The sequence below is a fragment of the Ornithodoros turicata genome, chromosome 9, assembly GCF_037126465.1.
Source record: "Ornithodoros turicata isolate Travis chromosome 9, ASM3712646v1, whole genome shotgun sequence".
In the NCBI taxonomy this organism is placed as follows: Eukaryota; Metazoa; Arthropoda; class Arachnida; order Ixodida; family Argasidae; genus Ornithodoros; species Ornithodoros turicata.
Window position 1 is genome coordinate 12,793,140 of NC_088209.1, and position 23,335 is coordinate 12,816,474.

At 46.8% G+C, this 23,335-nt stretch overlaps 1 protein-coding gene across 1 annotated transcript in view; it reads right to left on the reverse strand.

Moving 5' to 3' along the window:
• The window catches only part of LOC135368124 (calcium uniporter protein, mitochondrial-like), a 214,950-nt gene that overhangs the window by 63,617 nt on the left and 127,998 nt on the right, over positions 1-23,335 (reverse strand). The window contains exon 2 of the mRNA XM_064601214.1: positions 4,204-4,257. Coding sequence (XP_064457284.1) covers positions 4,204-4,257 — 54 coding nt within the window. The remainder of the gene's footprint in view (positions 1-4,203; positions 4,258-23,335) is intronic.

Below are 23,335 nucleotides of genomic sequence, written 5' to 3' on the forward strand. Positions count from 1 at the left end.
CTCGGTGCCAAGTCTGGACTGTAGGGTGGGTGGTGGACTTCTTCGAAGCCGCGCACTCCTTCAGTGCAGCCTTGGCAACAGAAGCCGTGTGGACAGGGGCATTGTCCTGGAGCAACCGGACACCTCGACTCAACCTGCCGCGCCTCTTTTCCTTGATGGCGTCTCGCAGTCGGTGCAGGAGTGAAGCATAATAAGTCGCATTCACTGTGGTGTTCCTCTCTTTGAAGTCGATGAGGAGGATCCCGTGACAATCCCAAAATATTGTTGCCATGATCTTCTTTGTGGATTGTGTGACCTTGGCTTTTCTTGGGGGGTGCTTCTCCTGGTTTGCGCCATTCCATCGACTCCTTTTTCGAAAGGGGATCATAGTAGAGCGCCATAGTCTCATCCTCTGTGACAACTGACTTCAATATTTCTTGTTCGTTCTCTTGACAGAGCTCCAAAAACTCTTTGGCGCAGACGACGCGGTGTTGCTTTTGAACTGACGAGAGAAGTCGTGGCACCCATCTCGCACTGACCTTTTTCATGTGAAGACCCTCGCCGATGATGCGAAAAACGGTTGTTTTGGAAAGCCCAAGCCTTTCTGAGATTTCCTTCACCTTCAGACGCCTGTCGCTCAGCACTTCCTCCTCTACCACTTCCACTGGACGACCATCGCGTGGATCATCTTCAATGGACTCTCACCCCAGTCGAAACTGCTTAGCCCAGTCTTTTACCGTTGTGTACGACGGAGAGGCTTCCCTGTACACGTTGTCCAGTCGCGCTTTAATTTCTTTAGGCGAAAGTCCATCTTTTGTCAAGAATTTTATCACAGCGCGGTACTCGATTTTTTTTTAAATTTAAACTGAAGAGTGCACCCTGGCTGTTTGAAATGCCGCTCTCCAACCGACAAAAGCATGGAGAGGGTTGAGGGTGGTGCTCCGGCCCTCCAACAGATGGCGCCACGCGACCTTAATCGCATTTTCAAATTCGCGTGCATTTTCTACCTCGGGCCGGAAACTTATGGAACCACCCTCGTATGTGTGTTCTGTAAGGGTATTTTTATAGTCGGATGCGTGTTACACTTCTCAGAGATATTTCAAATTTCAGTACGGTTAGGTCGCATAAAACAAGCCGAAAGAAATTTCGTCCATTCTTCTATTGCAGCCTTTGCGGGTCACGGCACAAAGGCGGGGAAAATGCGACGGGTGTATTGGTGAAAATGAGCCGTGTTTCGTGCCGGGGGAATCGGGCAATGGGGGTTTAAATCGGGGGAATCGTGCACAGCCCGCGTAGACAATGTGTGGCACATCACCATTATCTCTTGATGTACACACCACAAGCCTTCAGAACAGATGCACTCAAGCAGTCACTGACCGCGTTGCTAACCCAATGACGCTGTAGGACAAAAAGTCATGGTCGATCCATCGGTGGACCCGACGGAAATGCGTTAGCATTAAAGCTTGAAAACCCCTTGGGAACTCCCCTTCACAACGCTACACAACCCTTCACACGACCCTACGCAACGCTAACGCAAGACAGCATTCGCAGCCAAACAAGCCTTTCGGGCTTGCTCGGATTCAGCTTGGCGGCGCGCCGTCTCGCAGCCTTCTTACGCCGCCGCTCTTCCGCACAGCTTACATAACACATGGCGCGCCCACGCCGGACACGTCTGAAACTGCCGACCACCACAGCGGTTAGTGATGGGCGATACTATCGAAACATTCGATGCGATCGATAGTTTTTCACTATCTATTGTCCAGCTATCGAGTGAACTGGAATTTCGATAGTGTCGCGATAGTTTTTTGGACTGTCGATAGTATCGTGACATATGCGTGGTGCATTTCGCCGAGCTTCACGTCGCTTGAGCCAAGGCAATCCAGCACACCTGAATTTGCGGTTCGCTCCTGCAAACTACGAAGAGTTCGTTCACTAAAAATTAATTTGAGCAGGTTTCTTTTGAAGACAAAACCTAACGAATTCGCGTTTCGCCCCTCCAAACTATCAATAGCTTGCTCAACCCGAAATTCAATTTTAGTTAGAATAACATGATCCTAACCGACCATCTTACTGAATGACATTGTTCTCTACCCCGAGTGTAGAAAACGGGAGGCGTACACTTTTTTGTGACACTTTTTTTCATGCAGTAAGGTCAATTGCAAGGTTGCCCGAGGAAGCCGTCGTCAGTGAAGATTACGATGTCTTTTGTACATGGATTAATAAGAATGTCCCCACCTGCTAGGACCCATAACTGGGCCCGCAGTGAATGAATCAATCAATAAATAAATAACTGTCACAAAAAGCGTACTCCTAGAGCTTTCTACGAATCAGGAAAGACAACGTTACCATACTCTGCAATGGCTGGCCTCCGGCACGTTGCCTGGTGAAGAAGCATCGTTCTAAAAGTGCAGTGACTCGGCTCGAACCCATAATCGAGACAAAGCGAAGGAAGCTGAGTTGTTGCGTCGTATACGCGAGGGCCCTCATCCAACATTCATAGGGATCATCGAAGGGCTGCATAGCCCGGATAAATAAAGTTGGAGGGCCAACTCCGTCACCATTACACGGGAGCGATTGTGATAGACGACGCTGGCCGTCACATTTTCTACATACGCGCAGGAACTCGAGGACCACACTAAATATGCGACGGTTCTTTAACACTGTCCGTCGAATAAATTGATGAAGTGCTCAACGGTTGACAAAAGTTTTGTGCGGAGTGCTCAAAGCAGGGTGTCTCTCACTCAAAGGGGATAGAGGTTCAAGAAAAGAAGTGGTTTGAAGCGGGGTAAGTTGGTTGAAGTACATACTTGAGTGGAACTGCAGCAAGAGACGCGGACAAACATAAACGAACATAAAAAATAAACATAAACGACAGGAAACCTGCAGATCTCCTGTCGTTTATGTTTTAACCCACTTGTCCGCGTCTTTTGCTGCAGTTCCACTCAAGTGAACGAAAATCCAAAAGGGCTGCCAGGTACACGTACACAGAGAGAGAGAGAGAGAAAAAAAAGGGGTAGGGACTGGTGTACCGAAGAGGGGAGCAAAGAAAGGGGGGGGGGTGACGTTTCGAGCGAAGGCTCGTCTTCAGACTAGGGTCTCTTCTTCACTCTTCTTCAGACTCTCAAGTCTGAAGTCTAGTCTAGTCTAGCCTTCGTTCGAAACGTCGCTTCTCCCCTCTCTGCTCCCCTCTTCGGTACACCAGTTCCCCCCTTTTTTTTCTCTTCCACTGGAGTAGATAGATTCAATCATCAGTATTCAATTCAATTCAATATTCAATCAATAGATTCAGTAACCATGCATCATAGATGAACCTATATGGGAGGAGTTACCATTATTTATATCTACATTGTAGATAGACCCTAAAGGCACAACTTGGACCACTGATGAAGCTCGCCTCGGCTAAATTCTCGCTACAAGGTTTCAGGATTGCGGGTCAGTGGATTCAGTCTGACTGACGAGAGGCATGAAGTCTCTACTGTAGCAATTTGCGGACGTCTGCGCTCGATATCCAAAAACAATAAGCATTAGTGGCTCTGCAATTCGTCCACTAAGTGGAACCGTAATTGAGAGCACCCAGTGGATCCAAAATGGTGTCAAAGCGTGCCATACCGCGCCACTTCCATGGTTGCGGCTTCAATAGACCTCTCCCTGTTTGTGAACAAATGACGTCATAGTGTTCGACAGCGCCACCGGTTTGGTAGAGTTGAACTATGCTCGAAGCTATGGGGCGAACAAGGTCGCGCCCGAAAACCACGCTCTTTAGAGGATTACGATGATCCCCTGAAAGGGACGCGACCTTCGGTCCTACTTTTCTTTCAATATAGGAGGGAGCGAACAAGTGTCCATTCGTGGAAACCAGCTCTCCCCTTCCGATCTGTTTCGGTTTCGGTTTGTCTACCAACGTCATGATGACGTTTTTCGGGTAGAGGTTTATTATTGGCCAACTGTGAATGGCATAACGTTCCTGAGAAAGTTTGTACGGTGAAAAGTGAAAACGCTCGCAACATAACATTTTCGTCGCGTATATTTTTTTCCTCTAAATACAATGACCGCTGATGTGCCGATACACATACGCAATATCCGCGCGGATGTCGCGATACACCCATTTCAGCTAGCGCGGTCGCGGATGTTCTCGCGGATCTCACATGCACGGATGCCGTGCGGATGCGGATACCGTCAATTTTATCCGCACACGCCTCTAAATATTTTCCACGATGAACTTACCGGTTTTTTGGAGCTCGACCACCTGGCAACATGTGACAAGGTGCAAAGGCACAACTGCGCAAAGAAAGAAACACCAGCAATCAAGGTTAGGGGAAAAATAAATGGAAAATTTGAAAAGAAGAAGCAACGTACGTTCATACCAGCAGAAGTATACCAGATCCACTGCTTAGCTAGTAAAAATAATCGAAACTGCATTCTGAGAACCAGTGATGGCCACTAACTACTTCTACAGTAGTTTAACTATAACTACTAACTACTTTGTGATTGAGTAGTTTAACTAGTAGTTCAACTACTTTTCAGGGGAGTGGTTAAAACTACTTTTTTAACTACTGCAATGTAGTTTAACTACATCTATAACTACTTAACGTTGTCAACCAACACCAATCCCTTGTAGTGTTCTTGGACACCTAAATATGAATCACAAGCAATGATAAACTTTGGCTCAAGCCATTGCTACGATCGTCAAATACAAAGCTTGCGGCGGGATTCTTTCTGTGCCTACACGATACACTAAGTTGCAGAATTATTTCACAGCAAATGAGGCTTCACTGGACAAGCATTAAAACTGAAGATATAGTACACATGCACGACACAATTGCTCTGCACCTCCGTTCTCATCAAACAAGTAGCTCGAGGTAAAAGTCGGAAGCACAATCGTGCCGTAAAGCTTGCGGCAAAATCGGAAGTAGTTGGCGCCTTCAGTAACCTAACCACTGTAGTTAACTACTTCAAATAGTAGTTTAACTAGTAGTTGTCACTACATTTGTACAAGTAGTTGGTAACTACTTTTTAACTACAATCAGGTAGTTTAACTAGTAGTTTAGCTACATGTAGTTAACTACTGGCCATCACTGCTGAGAACGCCCAGCACACTCAAACACATGACAATACACATGCCAATATTGAGCTAAGATACGTCTTTGATGTAGAACTCGTCTTTGGCCGCAGCTACAGCGAAAATGCCCCATCCCAGCAGTCGACCTTTCCAGCGCTGCTCTCTTACAGTTAACCTAAAGCACTTTCTTTTTCATTTCCTAGTAGCCCAAGGTCCTAATGGGCATTACATGGGGTTGGGAATACAATAAAATTAATTAAGAGAGGATGTTTTCTATGCTCAGACAATGTTTTATACAATACTACAGTATGTTAGAGCGGCATACACGAGTGGTAATCATAAGGCCGATCGGCCTAATGCTTACCGGTTTTTCCGATTACCGATTTTTTCCGCCTTTCGAGTTTCGAAAGTCAAAAGGCCGAAAAATCAAAACCCCGAACAATCGGTAGGACGAAAATTCAGAAAACCGAACTATGAGAAGGCCGGAAAGTCAGAAAACCGAATTGTCTAAAGGCTGAAAAAAAATAAGGAACTCAAGATACGAAAAAAGGAAAAGTAGACGCGTATATGAGCCACTGTGTCATTGTATGTGTTTATTGTACACGGTGGTAATCACATTCGTATCACCAAATGCATAGAGAAACACCATCTCCTCTTTCCTTTTCTTTTTTCCTGTTGTGGAGGAGGAGGGGGGGGGGCGATCTGCTTATGGGAGGGTATCGGGCCAGTACATCCAACGTGCCATTACATCCAACGAGTCGTTACATTCAACGATGGATGTAACGGCTCGTTGGATGTAATGGCACGTTGGATGTAACGGCATGGTGTGGATGTAACGGCTCGTTGGAGTAGTACATGGCTTAATGGTTGGAGTAATAACGGCTTATGGGAGCAGCCGAATTTCTCGTGCGACGAATTCACTCTCGCACTATTTTTCTTTTTTTTTCGACAACACCAACACTAACATTCGCCCACCAGGCACTTCCTTTTTGCACTAACATGTTATACAGACTTACTTATTTATTAATAATAAAAGCTATAAATTGAAGGATAAAATAAATTATAGGAAAGAGAGAGAAGGAAGGAAGTAACAACACATCCCCCGTTCCCACGCAAGGTATCGCAGTATGAAATGTCATTTGTCGATGTAGAGGATTTTTCTTTTAAATTCGTTACAATTTATTTTATATATACAAAAAAGCTACGAGATTGGCACAGACGCCGATTTTGCAATTGAATTACACGACAAGGCAGACGTCCTCTCGAAGACGGTATGTAACTACTAAATAACTAATTACCCAAAATTCGCTCACTAATTCTTTAATTACGGGACTTTGGTTAAAATCGAGCGTTCAGAGTGAGAGACGATCCTCGGTCCTTCTCAAAACCCTGAAGCAGAGCGCGTGCGTTTCAGACTTGTGCCCGTTACTCGAAAAAAGTAATTGATTACCGTCACCGTTACTTGTACGGAAAAAGTAATTGATTACCGTTACCAATTACAGGACTTCAAATGTAATTGAGTAAGGAGTAGAAAAGTAACGCGTTACTCCGTCATTACTCTGCATTCACGCAAATTATACCCCTCTTTGTGTGCCTCAGCAAAAAAAAAAAGAAGCAAAAAGGAAAGTTCAACAGTGGAACAGCTGAAATAACCCAAAAATATGTACGTCTACTGTAGTTATCGCCCGGGAAGACGTTGACCCGATTATGGAAGATCATGCGTGGAACTTCCCCATGACTCACTAAACCTCCAAAGCTACCACAAAGGTACCACCACACTGGTGTAGGAACAGATTAGGGGGAGAGACCCTGAAATTCCAGAACAAAGGCTGACGGCAGGAAGATATTGACTTGGGGCAGAACCTCTAAAAGATGAGTTAGTCTCTGCCGGGAAAGTAATCAATTACTGAGTAATCGATTACTCAGAAAAGTAATTGATTACTCGAAAAATTACTTTGACTTTAAAGTAACGGATTACCCGAAAAATTACTCAAAAAAGTAATTGATTACCAGTAACGCAATTACTAGTAACGCGTTACGCACAAGTCTGGTTGAAATATCCATTGCGGAATCCATTGCTACGCAAATGAGGCGAAAGCGCGCAAACCAGATGCGCGCGCGGAAAACAGGGCTCAATACACGTCAGAGGGCCAAGTGCTTTGGAGCGAGCAGAGCTAGAGTCACTAAATAAGTGACTCTTAGCGACTCTAGTTACGACGAGAGTTAAGCGTGAACCGCATGGGCCGAAAAGCGTCCGAATTCTTTCCGAACCGAATTCGGGACCGAATTTTTTTCGGAGAACAGAATGGACCTTTTTCAGAGCGGAAAAGCGCCTCTAGCGGGAGGAGTCGGAAACACGGTTGGTGGCTCGCGCGCCGCGCGCTGTCTGTACATTTGGTCGAACTACGTGTGATTGGAGACGTCTGATCGAACTCCGCTTGGCCGAAAGCCTTTTGACCGTAAGCCGGTTGATTGACACCGTTTACTCCAAATACTTTTGTTTGAAGAGAGTTCAAAGGGAGTTCAGTGTGTTGTCCGCACCTCTTTTTCTGTAACTTTTGACGGTACACTCTCTGAATGTACGGAGCAGGCAACCCGTGTCCTCTGCTTTCTTTCTTCTTTTTCCTTTGCTTTTTCAGTTGAACAGGGGAGATCACGCATTATTTGCATATCTTTGTCACAGTTGAACAACACAGTTGAACAGAACAGTGCGGAAAAATCTGGCGGACCAGTAGGACACATCTTGAAGAAAATGGCCTCATGTTGAGCACAGGCGATAATCTGTGCTTCTTCTGGGCACCCTTCTCATTACTGGCGGCATATTTAAAGGGAACGATCTGGAATGGGATAGCCATATATGCGCGAAAGCCACTCGGCGAAGTATGTGGATGCTAAGAACGAAATTTCGCCATGGTACAACGAAAGATATTGTACAGGCATATAAAACCTTCGTTCAACCATATTTAGAGTATGCATCTGCACTGTGGGTCCCTACACATGCACGCTATCAAAAAAAAAAAAAAAAAAAGACAGTGTAAAGATCTGCTCTCCGGCTTATATTGTCTAGGTGTCGAAGGACTTCTTCGGTAATATGTACGTTGGAACAACCAAATTTATATTCACTGGAACATAGGCACAAAGTAAATAAACCAAAACTCTTCTTTCTCCTTTACAATGGTCAGCTAAATATAAACATTAATAATACATTGCTAAAATTTGTCCACATTGGAGGCGAATAAATCATCCAAAAATGTCATAGATTTTTTATTGTCATAGGTATTTGATTTATTTATAAAAATGTTTATTATTTGACATCCAAAGTGTTGGGGATTAGGGGTGAAAAACATATATGACATGTTTAGTCACTATGCGTTAGAGTAGAAAAACCTATCAAGTTGTCGAACGGGCTAGGGTGAACAACCCTGTCTCTTGGACCGCTTTTTGGACGTTAAATAATTGGGTTAGCATGAGAAATGTGTTTATGGGCAAGCGGATTACAAACGGCGCATGTTCCTTAAGATAACGGCAAAGAAATGTGGAACGAGGTCCATGAACGCCTAGCATACTTTTACAAGGCAGGAGGGGTGTGTGCCATTTCAGCGGTACAAGAATGGCTTTTATATGGTTAACGAGCAAAAAGATCCCATGAAGCTGAAGATACGAAGGCTGAAAATAGGCAGCTAAGAACTACATGCACTTGTACAGCCAACGGCAGCGCATCATTGAGGTATTTTTCGCACGGAATATGCGAACCAAGGGCGCGCGGCCATGCTATTCTGACCACCGAGAGCCACCAAAGATGATGGCGGCGGCTCGGCGCAGCTCGCGCATGCGTAGCACGTCCACCTGAAAAAGGTCCATTCCGTGCCGGATTCGGCCCGATCTGGCCACGCCAGATTTCTCCTCCGAAATAGGAAGTGACGCCAACCGAAAAAGTAGAAGCGTCCAATGGCTATTCAGCCGGAAGGAGAACCATAGCAACGATGACGTAGCAATCGGGTTTACTGTTGCCGTGTGTGCGACTTCTACCCCTATGAATACAGGGATTATCTCATTGACCTGGATGGTTGAAAGGATATGTTCCCCAAGGCCAGAAGTCTTCGGCCGAAATTCGGGGTGCATTTCGGTAGCATGCGGTGATGCACAGAAAAAAGTTCGGTCCCGATTTCGGTTCGGCCAGTTTTCGGTCAGTTTTTCGTGCCATGCGGTTCACCCTTTAGTGACTCTAAGCAGATCGAGTGCTGATCTGCTGGCGAGATCAACCGCTTTGGTTTGCGGCCCAGGCTGCGTGGGCAAAGGACACGGCGAACAGTTTCGTTTTCGCCTCATTTGCATATAGCTATGTTCGGCGATGGGTATTTTAACGCATGCGCTCACTACAGGGTTTTTAAAAGGTGGAGTGGCTTTCATCGAGGACTGTTTCACACATTGAACGCTCCCTTTTATCGTAGGTCCCGTCATGAAAGAGTTAATTAGAGAATTTTAGGCAACGAGTCACCCAGAAATGGACCATTTCCATATTCGCGTCGCCTCTGGCGACGGAATGTCGAACGTCGTGTGTTTCCCCCCAATAATGGTGACACTTTTCGGACAGGCACATTGCGTGGGAAAGTAGCGAGAGAAGATTGGAAGAAGAATGCGGAAGAGTGAAAGCGCATTGTACTCATTACCAGACCTCAAACGCCCGCGTAACCTTGAAACCGATTATCTCCCCACAATGAACATGACAGTCGCCGCAGGTGGGCTCATAGCGATGTTTTCAGCTAAAAGATGACGGACACCGGGGCTGGGCATGCGCATACGCGTTGTCGGAAAAGGTCCATTACATATTGTCTGCGGGAGGACGTCTGCATGGCCGTATAACTCAACTAAAAAAAAACAAAAACAAAAAACACAAAAAACGGCGTAGCTGCCGATCTCGTATAGCTCTTTAATTAAAAAATCTGCACCGAATATAAAAAACCCTGCTGAATAACGTCGAGCTTCTTCTCCGACACACGTGGGTGAACACAATCCAAACACATTATACGCAACGTGAAACAGGGACGACACAACCTGCAACGTTGCCTCATAAATGGCGTTCCGCCGACACACTGAATGCTGCAGGGCCCAAGTATATTTTCCCCCACAGCGGCTGCCTGAAGAATGGCATCGATTCGCTAACAAGATGTCGCTCGAGCTATAGACGTATACACGCTTCAATTTGCACTTTGGAAAAGAGGACGCGCTTGCCCGGTCATGCATGCGGAGCAACGAGGACGTTTTTTTTTTTTTTTATACAGGGTGTTTATTTTTATCCGTTGCAGAATTATTATTAAAAAAACTAGCAGAACAAAATCGATGCCGCTTTTGCAGTTGAGTTACACGGCCATGTGGACATTCTCTCGAAGAAAATATGTAACTACATGATCGGTAATTACCTAAAATTCACGAATTAACTCTTTAGTTAAGAGGATTTCGCGCAAATGCGAGATAACAGAACGGGAGATATTCCTCGTTGAAAGCCATTCCATGCTTAAAAGACCCTTGACCGTGAAGACTTTAAAAGACCTGACTAAAAGACCGTTGAAATATGCATCGCTGAATTTAGCTATGCAAATGAGCGGAAGAACAAGAATTAAGCACTTTTCGAGCGCAGAAAAAGCGACAGGCAATCCCCGTGAGAGGGCTAAGTGCTTTGGAATGACGGAGCTGATTGGTATAGGAGCTAATCTGTTGGCCAGATAGAGTGCCTCTTCGACCCAGAGGTCGCGCCATTTCTGCGCTCGAAAGGTGCGTATTTCTTGTTTCGGCTCATTTGCATAGCGAAATAGACGATTTCAGAAATTGCATGGATGGCCCACCAGAGAGCGCCGTGTTGCGAAAGCCCCGCTGCACCTTGGGATTTAGTGTTCATGAGTCAGAGAGAAGAAGAAGAGCGCAAACGGTTTCGGTTTTCTTTCTCCTTCACCTCCCGCACCTTCAAGCAACAGGCAGACGAGCACGAATGCAAACCATTTCCCACAACGCATTGCGCGATGCGCGTGACTTGCGCGACGGAGGGCCCCCGTGCGGAGCACAAGGGCAATATCTGAAATCGCCTATTCGGCGACGGATATTTGAACACACGTGAGCGTTTAAGGGTTTTTTTAAACATGGAATGACCAGCTCCCGTGGCATAGTGGTTAAGATGATCGCTTTCCACGCCGAGACTGGGAGGTGACACGGGTTCGAATCCTGTCACCGGCTGTGCTGTCTGAGGTTTTCCCTGGGTTTTCCGAAGACTTTCCAGACGAATGTCGGCACAGTTCCCCCTGAAGTCGGCCCAGGACGCACACTAACCCCCCCCCCGTCCCCACTCCTTCCTGCTGTCCTCTCTCCATCTGTTCACGTCTGTACGCCGCTCATAGCCACAGTTGCTTCGCGGCGCTAACAAGAAATAAAAAAAAATTAAAACATGGAATGGCTTTCAACGAGGAATTTAATTAATCTAATTATGGCGAATTCGGGTGGTCATTTCGTAGCAACTTTTTTTTGCCAGATCTCGAGCAGTCATGTTCGCTTGGTCAAAATGAAGCAAGCTCGCATGTTCGCGTGGCGCTTTCCGAGCGGTGGGAATTTGCTAGCTAAGCACTTTTTTTGCCCAGTCTCAAAACGGTCGAGCAGCAGATTGCTCAACTGTATCCGGTGTCGTCACATCCGCACTGCAACGGTGGCGAGCGCCCTCATTGGCCCGCATGTTGAAATCACGTGGTTTAGCAGACGACAGAACTCGAAGACGGGCGACCGCGACGCCCCTAGCGTGATCCAAGTACCTAAAACCGCTAGATTCCTAGCAATCATGTTCGGGTGGCAGCGGTCACGTGATCCAGCTCGGTGGCCGACCTAGCAATTTCCGAGCGGCCGTGTTGCTACGAAATGACCACCCGAATTCGCTATTAAAGAGCTAATTAATCTAATTAAAGAGTTAATTAATTTTAGGTAATTGGTGATCTTGTAATTGCACACGTTCTTCGAGAAAATGTTCACCTGGCCTATAACTCAACAGCAAAAACGGCAGCTATTTCTGTTCTGCTAGTGTAATAAAATTTTTGTAACGAATAAAAACAAACACCCTGTCTATATTCCGTACTTTAAATGTCGTAAAAGCTGGCCTCGATGTTTAAGGACAACAATGACACGTGCCTTCGTCCTGATGGCATAATGGCACGGTCGTTACTCGTCTGCGTGCTCTTCTCGTTGGTACGGCTTTACGAGACAGCAAAGCACGCGCTTTCGAAGCAATGCCAGCCAAATGGACACGACACAATGACTCCGTTACTCTCTTCAAATAGTATCTATTCGGTAGCCTGAGCCTTTGACTACACGCTCACGTTACAATTGCTCAGAGAGCGTTTTTAGACAATTAAAATTGAAAATGTTGGGAAACAGTGTGTCCATGCGCACTGTTCGTCAAGTATGGCGGAAAATTACATTGGATGTGGAGAACACTGGGTCTAAATCGAATGAAGTTCGCCTATCGTGTCGGATAGCGTGTCACCACCAGCAAGTCCGTCGGGAAAATATATTACTGTTACTGTTGCTTTACAGTGAACCCTCGTTATTATGACCATGGTCGTTCCCGAAAATTTTGGTCATAATGCGGAATTGTCATATTAACGGGGGGATTTGCAGAGATTTCACTAAACTGTTCCCCAGGAGTATGGTCGTAAAGCGCGTATGTCAGATTATCGGGGGTCATATTAACGAGGGTTCACTGTATATATATTATTTGCCACCAAACGTCGCACCGAGCAATAAACGTTTTGACTTTTGGACGTAATGTGACATCTTCGGCCGCAATGAGACGCCTTTCGCCGTAATGAGATTTTGTCCGTGGAAAGACACTTGGAGACTAAATGATTATTCGTCGTAATGAGACTTCGGCCCTAATGATATTTCTATCCCAAGGTGCCGGCATAGTGCTCTTATGATCCATGAACACCTTTATGAGAACTATCATACGTGTCCCTGTGATCTCGCAGCACACGGTGCAGTGACAGTTGCTCGCAAAGCTCGCTATACTTTTCAAGTTTTTCGCTATACAGCTTTGCTTCTATTTTCTTCTATATTGGCACGGCAATCGATGTCCGTCCAGTTTCACGATGACCTTGAAAGCACCTTGAAAGCGTGGCGAGCACTACGAGAACAGAGCTAGGTGGCGGATTGAGCCAACACTCGCGAAGATCATGGCGGACGGAAGTGAAGTGAGAAAACATCACGCGAGCACTTCTCATCAATGAACGCTGTGTGGCAGCGCCGCCTGTTGCTACTAGCCACTACTAGAGGGCCATCCAAAACATTTTCAGATGAAAGGGGGCACTAAAATGCAAAAACAACTTGCCCTCAAATGAAAGTTCGTGTTTCAATTTGCACAGTTCAAACAAAATTAGTTCACACAACGCTACCGTTTAGATGAAAAACGCAATGTGAACAGAGCCGTCTTTGGCGGCAGCGAATGGGATCCCCAGGAGGCAAAGATTGGCGGCATCCAATGAGACAGCAGGAGAATCGAGCGCACACCAATCGTGGGCGTCTGGATTTGGAACGGGTCCGATCGTATACAGTCAACCCTCGATTTATGAACCTTGGATTTATGAATTCCCTCGTTTTATGAACACTAGCACGAGGAACCAAACTTTTTACATGCATTTTTCCCTCGTTTTATGAACCTCGATATTCGAATAATGAGTGGAATTTCTGGGAACCAACTAGGAGTTGCCCAGCGTTTTTGCCTTCAATTTATGAACGGATCGTTCCGAGGCCAACAAAAACCTTTAGACGGATTATTCGTTGTCTTATGAATGACGCCTGAACAGACAAAACGTTTTCGAGGTATTGCACCCTCGGTTCTTAACCCCTCGAAATCCGAACAACAAACGGGTTTTTGCAGAAGTGCTCCTGACCTCAATTGACACAGCGGAAGGCATGGTCCAAGGCAAGATTAAACTATTTACTATTGCATAATAAACAGAGTGTGAATGCGCTAACATCTGTGTTTTGTGAGACTGATACAGAAGAAGGCATGGTCCAAAGCAAAATTACACAATATATTGCATTATAAACACAACATCAACTCGGAAATACTGTTCCATTTGCTCGATAGTACTCACTTAACGGAATTTTCGATTTATGAATCCCTCGATTTATGAACGATTTTTCGGGGAACCGAGGGTGTTCATAAATCGAGGGTTGACTGTATAGTGTTCCGTATATGCGCGGCATGATGCACACTGTCGCATTTTTCAATACAGATCCATTGAATTGTAGCCCACAAAAGTTCTCGCGAATGTTCGACTGACAACATTTATCTTCACGTCCGTCGTGCAGCGATGCCAGCCCGCTTCGCAACGGGCACTGCGTTTTTCATCGGGACTGCTTCAAGGCGTGGCACGCACATCTTGGACTAAAAACACCGATGCACGAGCTGACGCGTCGTTCACTGCTTAGCGCCGAAGCAAGAAAGGGCCCGGTATAGTTTTGATTGTAGCTTCGTAACGGAATCAATGTTTTGAATTATGATAACTGAGATAGTCGGTATGCGTGGGAATAACAACGATTTAATATTAGTAACTAGGGTGGTGGTGGTGGTGTGGTGTGGTGGGCTTGCCGTTGTCGGCCTCACGTATGTGGGCAACGTCACGACTCACGCCCTGGGGGAATGTGCGTCCTAGGCCGACTTCTAAGGGAACTGTGCCGACATATGTCTGAAAGCGTCTGAGGAAAACCCAGGAAAAACCCCAGACAGCACAGCCGGCACCGGGATTCGAACCCGGGTACCTCCTAGTCTCGACGTGACATGGCCAGCACGCTAACCACTGAGCCACGGGAGCTAACTAGGGACGAGACAATACATGTTGGAGCCTATGTCTCCAGACGAATCAGCCAGACGAATGATCCAGGCCGAGCTCTCGCGCATCGTCTTCAGTGTCCTCATCCCAACCCACTAGCGCCACTACAATAATTAACATAGCGTGCATAGCGTAATTTGAAGTGAACTTGTTTTTGCATTTTAGTGCCCCTTTAAGGCGTCTGATGAAAGTGTGTGTGTCATTTTACCGAATAGCGTGAAAGGTTTTGATGTGTGCGATTTCTTTACCAGGAAAAAAGTCACATAAACATGGCTCAGCGCGTTCACCCTTAACTCCCACTCCGGGTATAACGAGGAGGAGGAGGTATAATACCACGTCACCCATGACTTTACAGGGGCAACTCGTTCCGGTTCGCTGGTCAGTGGGGGGTCAGCGCCCTGTCCCGTTGCCGCCGTAAAGCAGTTTTTCCAGTTCCTCAGGAGAATTGGGGATTGATAGAGCAGCCGTATCATGACCGAGCCAGGAGCAATGCTTTTTCAAAACCAACATTTCTCTGGACCAATCAGCGAGCGTGATCCTTATAGCGTCGGCGCGATGTCCCAGGCAGATCACAGGCTGGTACTGCTCTTTACTGCCGTTGCGCACGGTCGCTTTTTGCGACGTACTTTAAACTCAATTTCTGCGATAATTGTGACTCTATGGGATGAATTAATTGTCATGGTCCATCATACTGGCCTGCTCAGCAGTTTTATACAAAGAAAACAGGGTGTTAAAAATGACCTCTGTGATACTTTAAGTCATAGTTTCCCATAGTTTTTGTGCCGACGCACTAACTTGTCGCCACGTAGCGTGATGCAGTCAGCGATTGCAGACGACAGAAACATGTGCAGAGAAGGGCTTAAACGTGCCGTTGTTAGGTTTGCGGACACGCCTAGAAAAAAACGGAGACCCGAAAAGCACTGAGGACGCAGAATGTACTATACGCCTTCAACGTTCAATCGGTCATTATGCCACACGTTCCTGATACATGCGTCATTACGTCCACATTAAATGTAGTGTTCATTTTCACTGCTCGTGCAGTCGTCGGTCCTGGGTGGTTCAGAATCAATCGCAGCGTTCCTGGCTGTATTTCAAATACCCACTGATTGACACACTAAAAAAAAAAAAAAAAAAAGAAGAAAAGACAAGGAGATGTGAGACCCGACAAAGTCAGGTCAGGCTACTCCAGAACACGTGGATGGAAAAGCAAGTAGAAGAACCAAGCCCAAAGGGGCATAAAAAAGAGAAAGAACGCACACACATAGTGTAAGTTATAAATAGTGATAACTAAAGCACATTTTTTTAAAAAATCCCGCGTTAGCGCCGCGACGCAACCGTGGCTATGAGCGGCGTACAGATGTGGATAGACGGAGAGAGAACACCATGAAGGAGTGGGGGACAGAGGGGTTAGTATGCGTCCTGGGCAGACTTCGAGGGGACTGTACTGTGTCAACATTCGTCTGGGAACATTCGTCCCAGCGGCCACCCTAACCATTATGCCACGGGGGCTGGTAACTGATCAGCACTGATACAGAAAGAAGTAACAGTGATAATTCAAGCACGTGAAATCGGGTTTGCGTCAGAGTCACGAACATCGTCGCTGATTAATGAGCTTTAGTGCGTCGTAAGCTATCGCCTTTGCGTACGTAAAGGATAGCGTTTGGCCAACACCTCCTATAGATAGTAGAAGGACTGCGCACCGCCCAACTCACGGAGGCCTGCGTGAGCTTTGCGGGCTGCTTCGAGCTTTTCTATTGTTCGCTCTTTCATTGACGTCATAGCAGCATCCACAGCAGGCCTTCGTGTGTCACGATGTGTCACGTGGGGCGCAGGCCTGATGCTATCTACGAGGTGTTGGTTGGTCGTTCTGCGCAAGCGCAAAAGCATAAGCACAGGATCGCGGAGAGCCACCATGCTGTCCCTTACGTACGCGAATGCGATGGCGTATGGTACACGAAAACTAACTACTGTCTTCAAGCGGTGCTCGTCCTAACGCACGCACACAGTCTGTATACACCAACTAGAGGGACAGGACAAACACACAGTCGCGTGTTTGTCCTGTCCCTCTAGTTGTTGCCCAGACTCAGGCTTTTCACATCATGGCGATTGTCCATACTCTCAGTTAACAGTTTTAAACTTTGGCCTATTGCGCATCATAGGCACAGCAGCCCGTCGTAGCTCTTTAAGGAGGCGATGGACTTGAAAACAAAGTGACTTAAAAAGAAAAAGAAAACCCTTTGGGTGAAGCCCCGCAGGAAGAATTTTTCAACGTTCCTCGTTTATCTGAGCAAGCGGAGAGGTATGTCAAGAAACTGAGAGGCCAAGGCAACCCGGGGCAGGAAAAAATCACGCTTCGGTGAGAACGCGTTATTCCGTGCATTCACAGGATCGACATTCCCGCAGAATACTCTAGCGGAAGAGCAAAACTGCTCACGGGGTAGAAATACGCGTCGCCGCGTAGTATGTTGAGCATTCTCACGGTGTCGGAATATGCTCTATGCATTAGGTCAGTTGTCCCTCTGGTTTTCCTCTTTTCTCTGTTGCCGAAGAAGCGACCTCATTTGGAACTCTCCCAAACAAAGGAGCAACATTTCAAAAGGAGGCGCACGTGGTTCGTCACGTGCTGTCTCCGAATATTACGCTGTCGCATGCACAGAGACAAACTGTCGGAGCGGTACACTTAGCAGACGACACAGTCTTTTCCTGTCGTCTGCTACGCAAGATCTTGTGGCCGCTCCTAAGCAAAAAAGAAGACTGTACAGACGCCTTCGTGATGGAACAGATGGCCAACGAGGCAGGAACCAAAACAACCAGAGATCCAGACCCAGAGGACAGAGACAAAAAAGGACGTTGGAATACATTACGCCGTAGGAGAAGCCCAATTTCCCGGAACTCTGCCAACGTTTGGCTGCACAGTCGACTGGAGGGGTAGTCGGGAAGAAATGCTACAAAGAAAAGCAATAGATGGAGACTGGAGAGCGGCACGACCGACTTATGCATATTGTATCCCGAGAGGAAAACGTCTATTCTATAGCATCTCACGCCTCTAGCTGGGCTTGCTGGGGGTTCAATTTTGCTCACATTACTGAACAGGGTGAAGGGAACGAGGACAGACGAAAAAACAAAGAACGACTAGGACTGTAGAAGGGATCGTATTCCACAACAAACCTATTCGTTTTTTCCTTTTTATTCTTTTTTTTTTCTGGCCGTGTCTCTGCCACCCCGAGCTGCAGGCGTGAATGCTAGAGTAGAAGTTTTACTCTCTGTATATACATTATGCATAAACCGGTCGTGCCCCCTGCATACATTGCTTTTCTTTGTGAAAAACAAAATTCAGCGACTAACTAAATTACTAATCAAGCCATCCAGCTCACCAAAACTACCAAAAACCCACAACGAAAAGCTAAGGGACTATTCACGATATTTATTAGACCACCAGTGTTTCCCAAACTCTGCTAACGTGCGCCTCTTAACTGAAGCGCCTGCGTCTATTAAAAATAGACGATATCGCGTCGCAACTCGCCCCCCCCCCCCCCTGTTTTTCGCGATGCCGCACGCCTTCCGATTTGAGTGCGCGTGCGCCGAATTTACTTTGACAGTTAATATAGTCAGAGTGAATCAGCCAGGCTAAGTGATAAAAAACGCATATCAGCAGTAATATTATTTACTAACGTGAGCTTGTTTGTTGTACCTTCTGCCAGTACAATCGTAGTACGCATGTACTTGACAGGGTGGACAGAGAGGGTTGAGCAAAAACTTATTCTTTCTCAGTAAGATGTCTTATATCGAGCACCTTTTACAGCATGATTCTATTGCTCTATTTCCTTCCGTTTTTCTTTCTTTCTTTCTTTTTTTTTTTTTTTGTCTTGCATGGCTGATCCCTAATGGATCGGCAAATAGCGTACGAGTACGTGCCCCAGGCACAATCTCCACGCGCTCTCACGCTCGTGCGCTCCCAAATAATCTGGGCTATTACTACACTCACTGCCTCGAAAGAAGAGAAAGACGCATGGCAATACGCCGTGCAAATATAGGTGAGCCGTCTGCGTGGCTCACCCGTTTCCCTCTCGCCCCTGTTGCCCGTGGAGCAACCTTATTGGTCTCTTTCTCAAATAAGGGGGTTACATCTCAGGGTTGAGACGCATGTCGTTTCGTGCCGTTACTGCTACCCTCTGGGTGGACAGACACCTCGTCATGTGGTTTCTCCAAACATTACCCTCTCCCCGGCGAGGAGACAGTCGCAGCGCAAGGGCTGGGAGGTTCCTCTGCCTCGTGTCACTGGCCAATTTGCCTCCTACGTAGACCTTTCTAGTACTGTAGAAGCAGTAATTTTCGCGGATACCGTGATCCTCAATTTAATAATAAACATAAATATTAATTTTTGCACTTTCGTGAAGGGGGTTGAGGCAAAAAAGTGCAAAAAAGGCAACGGGCATTTTCGATCATGCTCGACCGAACCTGCTTGAACCCAATGCAGATCGGATGGAACTACATGGCCGCTTCCAAGCAGGATCGAACTTTGATCCTGCTTGACTCAAGACAGTTCCCATAACAGGATTGAGAATTTCAAGACGGCTCTACGGCCGCCATTTGCATACTCGACCCCGGTGAACTGTCATAACTGAAAGTGGCCGTGTAGCAGCGTCAAAACTCGAGTGTGCTCGGGAAGTTCGATGCAGATCGGATTCGAGAAGGATCGAAATGCCCGTGTGACAGGGGTATTATTTAGTGACCCTAGCCAAGTCCAGCCCGCCAACGCTGTGCTCTGAAAGCTCTCTTGACATTGGTGAACATTATAGGACTTCGAACCTTATTGTGAAGCGGCTCATTATTTCATTCCCCGCATCACCATCAGCAATGGGGTAGAGTATCGACCCTGGCGATGAAATTCACCATTAATCATCTTAAAAATAGTTATTTTTTCAAAGTAGTTCGTAGCAAAGTGTGGTTCAAATCCCGCCGCCGTCTGGCTTTTTCGACGACTGCCACATTTCAATTTCTCAACGATCATTCGAAACATTTCAGCCCTCCAGAACCACCACCACCACCACCACCACCACCACCACCACCACCACCACCACCACCAGAATCAGTGCATCACGCCGACGTTAACCACGTGCGATGTCGCGTGGCTAGGACCCATTTTCAGCTTCACTTTTCTCCTTTCCCTTCTCCCCTCCGTGTACTCCACACAATGTCTATCCTCCCGGATAAATGTCGTAAACACACGCTTCTCCACCCGCCGTTCCAAGAGGTCCCTCGCGGCCGTTTCCTCGACTAAGTAAGGAACAATCCGCTGTAATGCGATTTCGCGCGTTTATTCGCTATGATGCGGGGTTGTAGGGCTCGCGTTAAGAAATACGAGAACAACTGCTTCCGTTTCCGCCTGTGGTGGATGGTCAGCCCGTCACCCGTGCGCGGTTGAGCGTAATCGAGGTGAAAGGACAAACGTGACCGTGTGTGTTATTTGCGCGATTGAGCTTGGGCGCGATTGCTTGGGGCTGTTTGGGGCTATTTGAATATTCGAATTCTCGACGTCGCCAATCGCTCTAAAAACGCTATTTAGCACTGTTTTCACGATCTAAGACGTTTTCAACTTAATTTTTCCATTTCCGGTGCATGTTTGAATATTCGAATTCTCGACGTCGCTCCGTGAAGAAAGGTTGCCGATTAAGAGCTCCTACCGGGAAAAACGTGTAGAACAGTTTATGAATGAGATAACGCTACGACGTGGAGAGGGTCACGTTTGGAGAAACCACGTGAGAAGGTGGTGTCTGTCCAATCACAAGGCAGCATCAACGAGGGTGGTATTAGTAGGTTGGAATGGGTCCACGGAAGAAAACACGTGCTCCTGGACCTCGAAATGTTACCCGGTTATTTGGGAAAGGTCGCCTAACGGGCAACAGGGGAGAGTGGGGAACTGTAGAGCTGCGCGGAGAGCTGGCCTACATGCATAGCGCATAACGTTGCGAGCGGTATGGAGCGGAGCGGAGCTGAAGAACAGCTTGTCCTCGATGGTGTAAAGAGAGCTCAAATAAATGTTCTGTGGTGGTATATTTTTGTGGTTTTGTAGTGCAAACACTCTTGTATAATACTGCAGGAGCACGTCAAAAACTCTACACGCACATCAGGTACCTATCAGAAATTCAGTGCCCAATTTTCAACAGAAACACATCATAAATTCAACAGAAACTGTCAAGAAACACATTATAAACTCTACAGTAACTGTCAAGAAACACGCCAGAAACTCAACAGAAATGTACTCATCAGATACTAATCAGAAACGCGGTGGCCAATTTTCAACAGAAATACATAAGAAACTCATTAAAAAAGTCATCAGAAATTCTGATGAGTGTGATGTCAAAAGTCATTGACTTTTCTTTAGAAACTCATTAAGATTTTTTGTAAGGGCGGTATGGAGCAAGTACAGGGTTAGTCTGGGAAACGTTACACGTTTCGATCGCATCGTAAAAATCGAAGACTGGGTGTAGCCCACCACACCGAACTTTGCAGTCTGACAGCCATTTGTTTCGAGTTTTATTGGAATTTTTTGCTTAATTCGCATTTTCAATGGTCTATCTCGCACAAACACCGTCATTTTCCCTTGTGTCTGCCTCGCATTCACATAACCTCACACAGGTTGTGCTGCCTACAACAGTGCGACACGCTGACCTGATGCACTTATCCTGTTCTGTATATTGGCGCCACCTGTATGTGGTGAAATGAAAATGGAGGGCACACACGACAAAAATGGCGGTTTCTGAGTGAGATTGGTCCTAGGAAATGCATAATGTAAGATTTTGCTCCATTTTTAATTTTTTTTCTACAGGAGCATGACGCTCGTAAAAAAAAATCAAACAAAACTTGAAACAAATAAATGGCTATCAGTCAGCAAAGTTTGGGGTGGGCTACGCCCAGTCTTCTACGATGTGATCGAAATGTGTAATGTTTACTTTTCATCATCAGCTCGCTGACGTGTCCGTGACGCTCTGGCTAGGACGGCCACGTGTCAGCGTCGTCTCCCACGCTTCGTCGTCGCGCACGGGTCCTCGCGTATACAGTTTGGCCATTCTCTGATCTTTTGCCGCCTCGTGGGTGGAGCCTATTTTGACGTCAGAGTCGTCGTTGCGCCGCCCAAAAAGACTGAATCCAAGCAGAATCCGCTTACCAGCCATCTGATCCGCGCCATATTGATGCTGTCCGTCAGCTTCGTTGTCGCAATGAATGCAATCTACAGGAATAACCAGCTTATGGCCCACACCGCCTCTGATAAGGGGTTCGTTGTTGCCAAACTGAAAGAGTTCAAGGACGAAGGGCTTTGGAAGGAGAATGTACGCACGTGTCTTCCCTCCTTGCATCGTAAACAACGATCAGCATCAATATGGCGTCGGCGACCGGCTGACAACGGGACAAAAATAGAACACTGCGAGGGAGGTGGCTTAGCCGTGACGTTGCATGACGCGCTTCAAGTTAGGCTCCTCCTAATGGCCAAACTCTCCCTATAAACGGCTCTGATTTTCTCTGCAACGGGACCCAAAGAGTTATCCTGCAGGCGCTACCGACGCCTGGCGTCACACTGGGTTCCCACACGCGTCCCTCTGCGAGAGAATTTCAAACCAACGTGGACTCCAATGATTCATAATGCAAATAATAAATTACTCCGCTCAAGTCGGCGAAAAGTGAAGCGGGGATTCAGGAACAAAAAATTAACAAAGTCCAGCATGAAGGAGACAGAGGCGATGGAGGTGGGGGAAAAAAAAAGATGGTGCCAAGCGAGCAAGGTTGATTCCGGAACACCAATGAGCAGCTTGGAGTATAACAGTGTACAGACTATACAGAGGGTCCTCTTTGTATGTACATTTTGCTCCAACTTATGGCATCTTCGACTGGCAGCCGCCGATCGCTCTACATGAGCTCTCTGGAGGGATCTGGGACTGGTGAAAACGGAGCGCTCTGACAAACAGCTTCGGCCCAGTTGTGTCTGTCTTCCATCGATCGATCTTCTTTCATCCTCCAGCTATGAGAGCTCTGTCTTAGAGCATTATTGGTAACGCCAATCGAAGATAACATTAGATTGACAAGCTGACAGCCGCTCCTCGGTTCGAGTCGGAAAATCAGCGAAACAAAAATATCTACGTTTCGGATGGCGGACGTTTCGGATTCGAAGAAAATATCGCGTCCAGACTGCGTTTGAGTACGTGGAGTTTTCAAGTGAAAGGGACGATACATCCGTTGGAAGGACTGTGCCATGATTCGCGTCGAGCATCTGCCTGGTAGTCGGCGTGGCGTTCGGTACAGTGAGACCCCGAGAAAAAAAAAGAAAAAGAAGCCACTGCGCATGCGTCGACTCTCCCCTGAAGTGTGCAACCCTTTTTGCATGACGACTGGCGGCTCCAAGGTGGGCGGTCGCCCCCTTTCTCGGCATCCC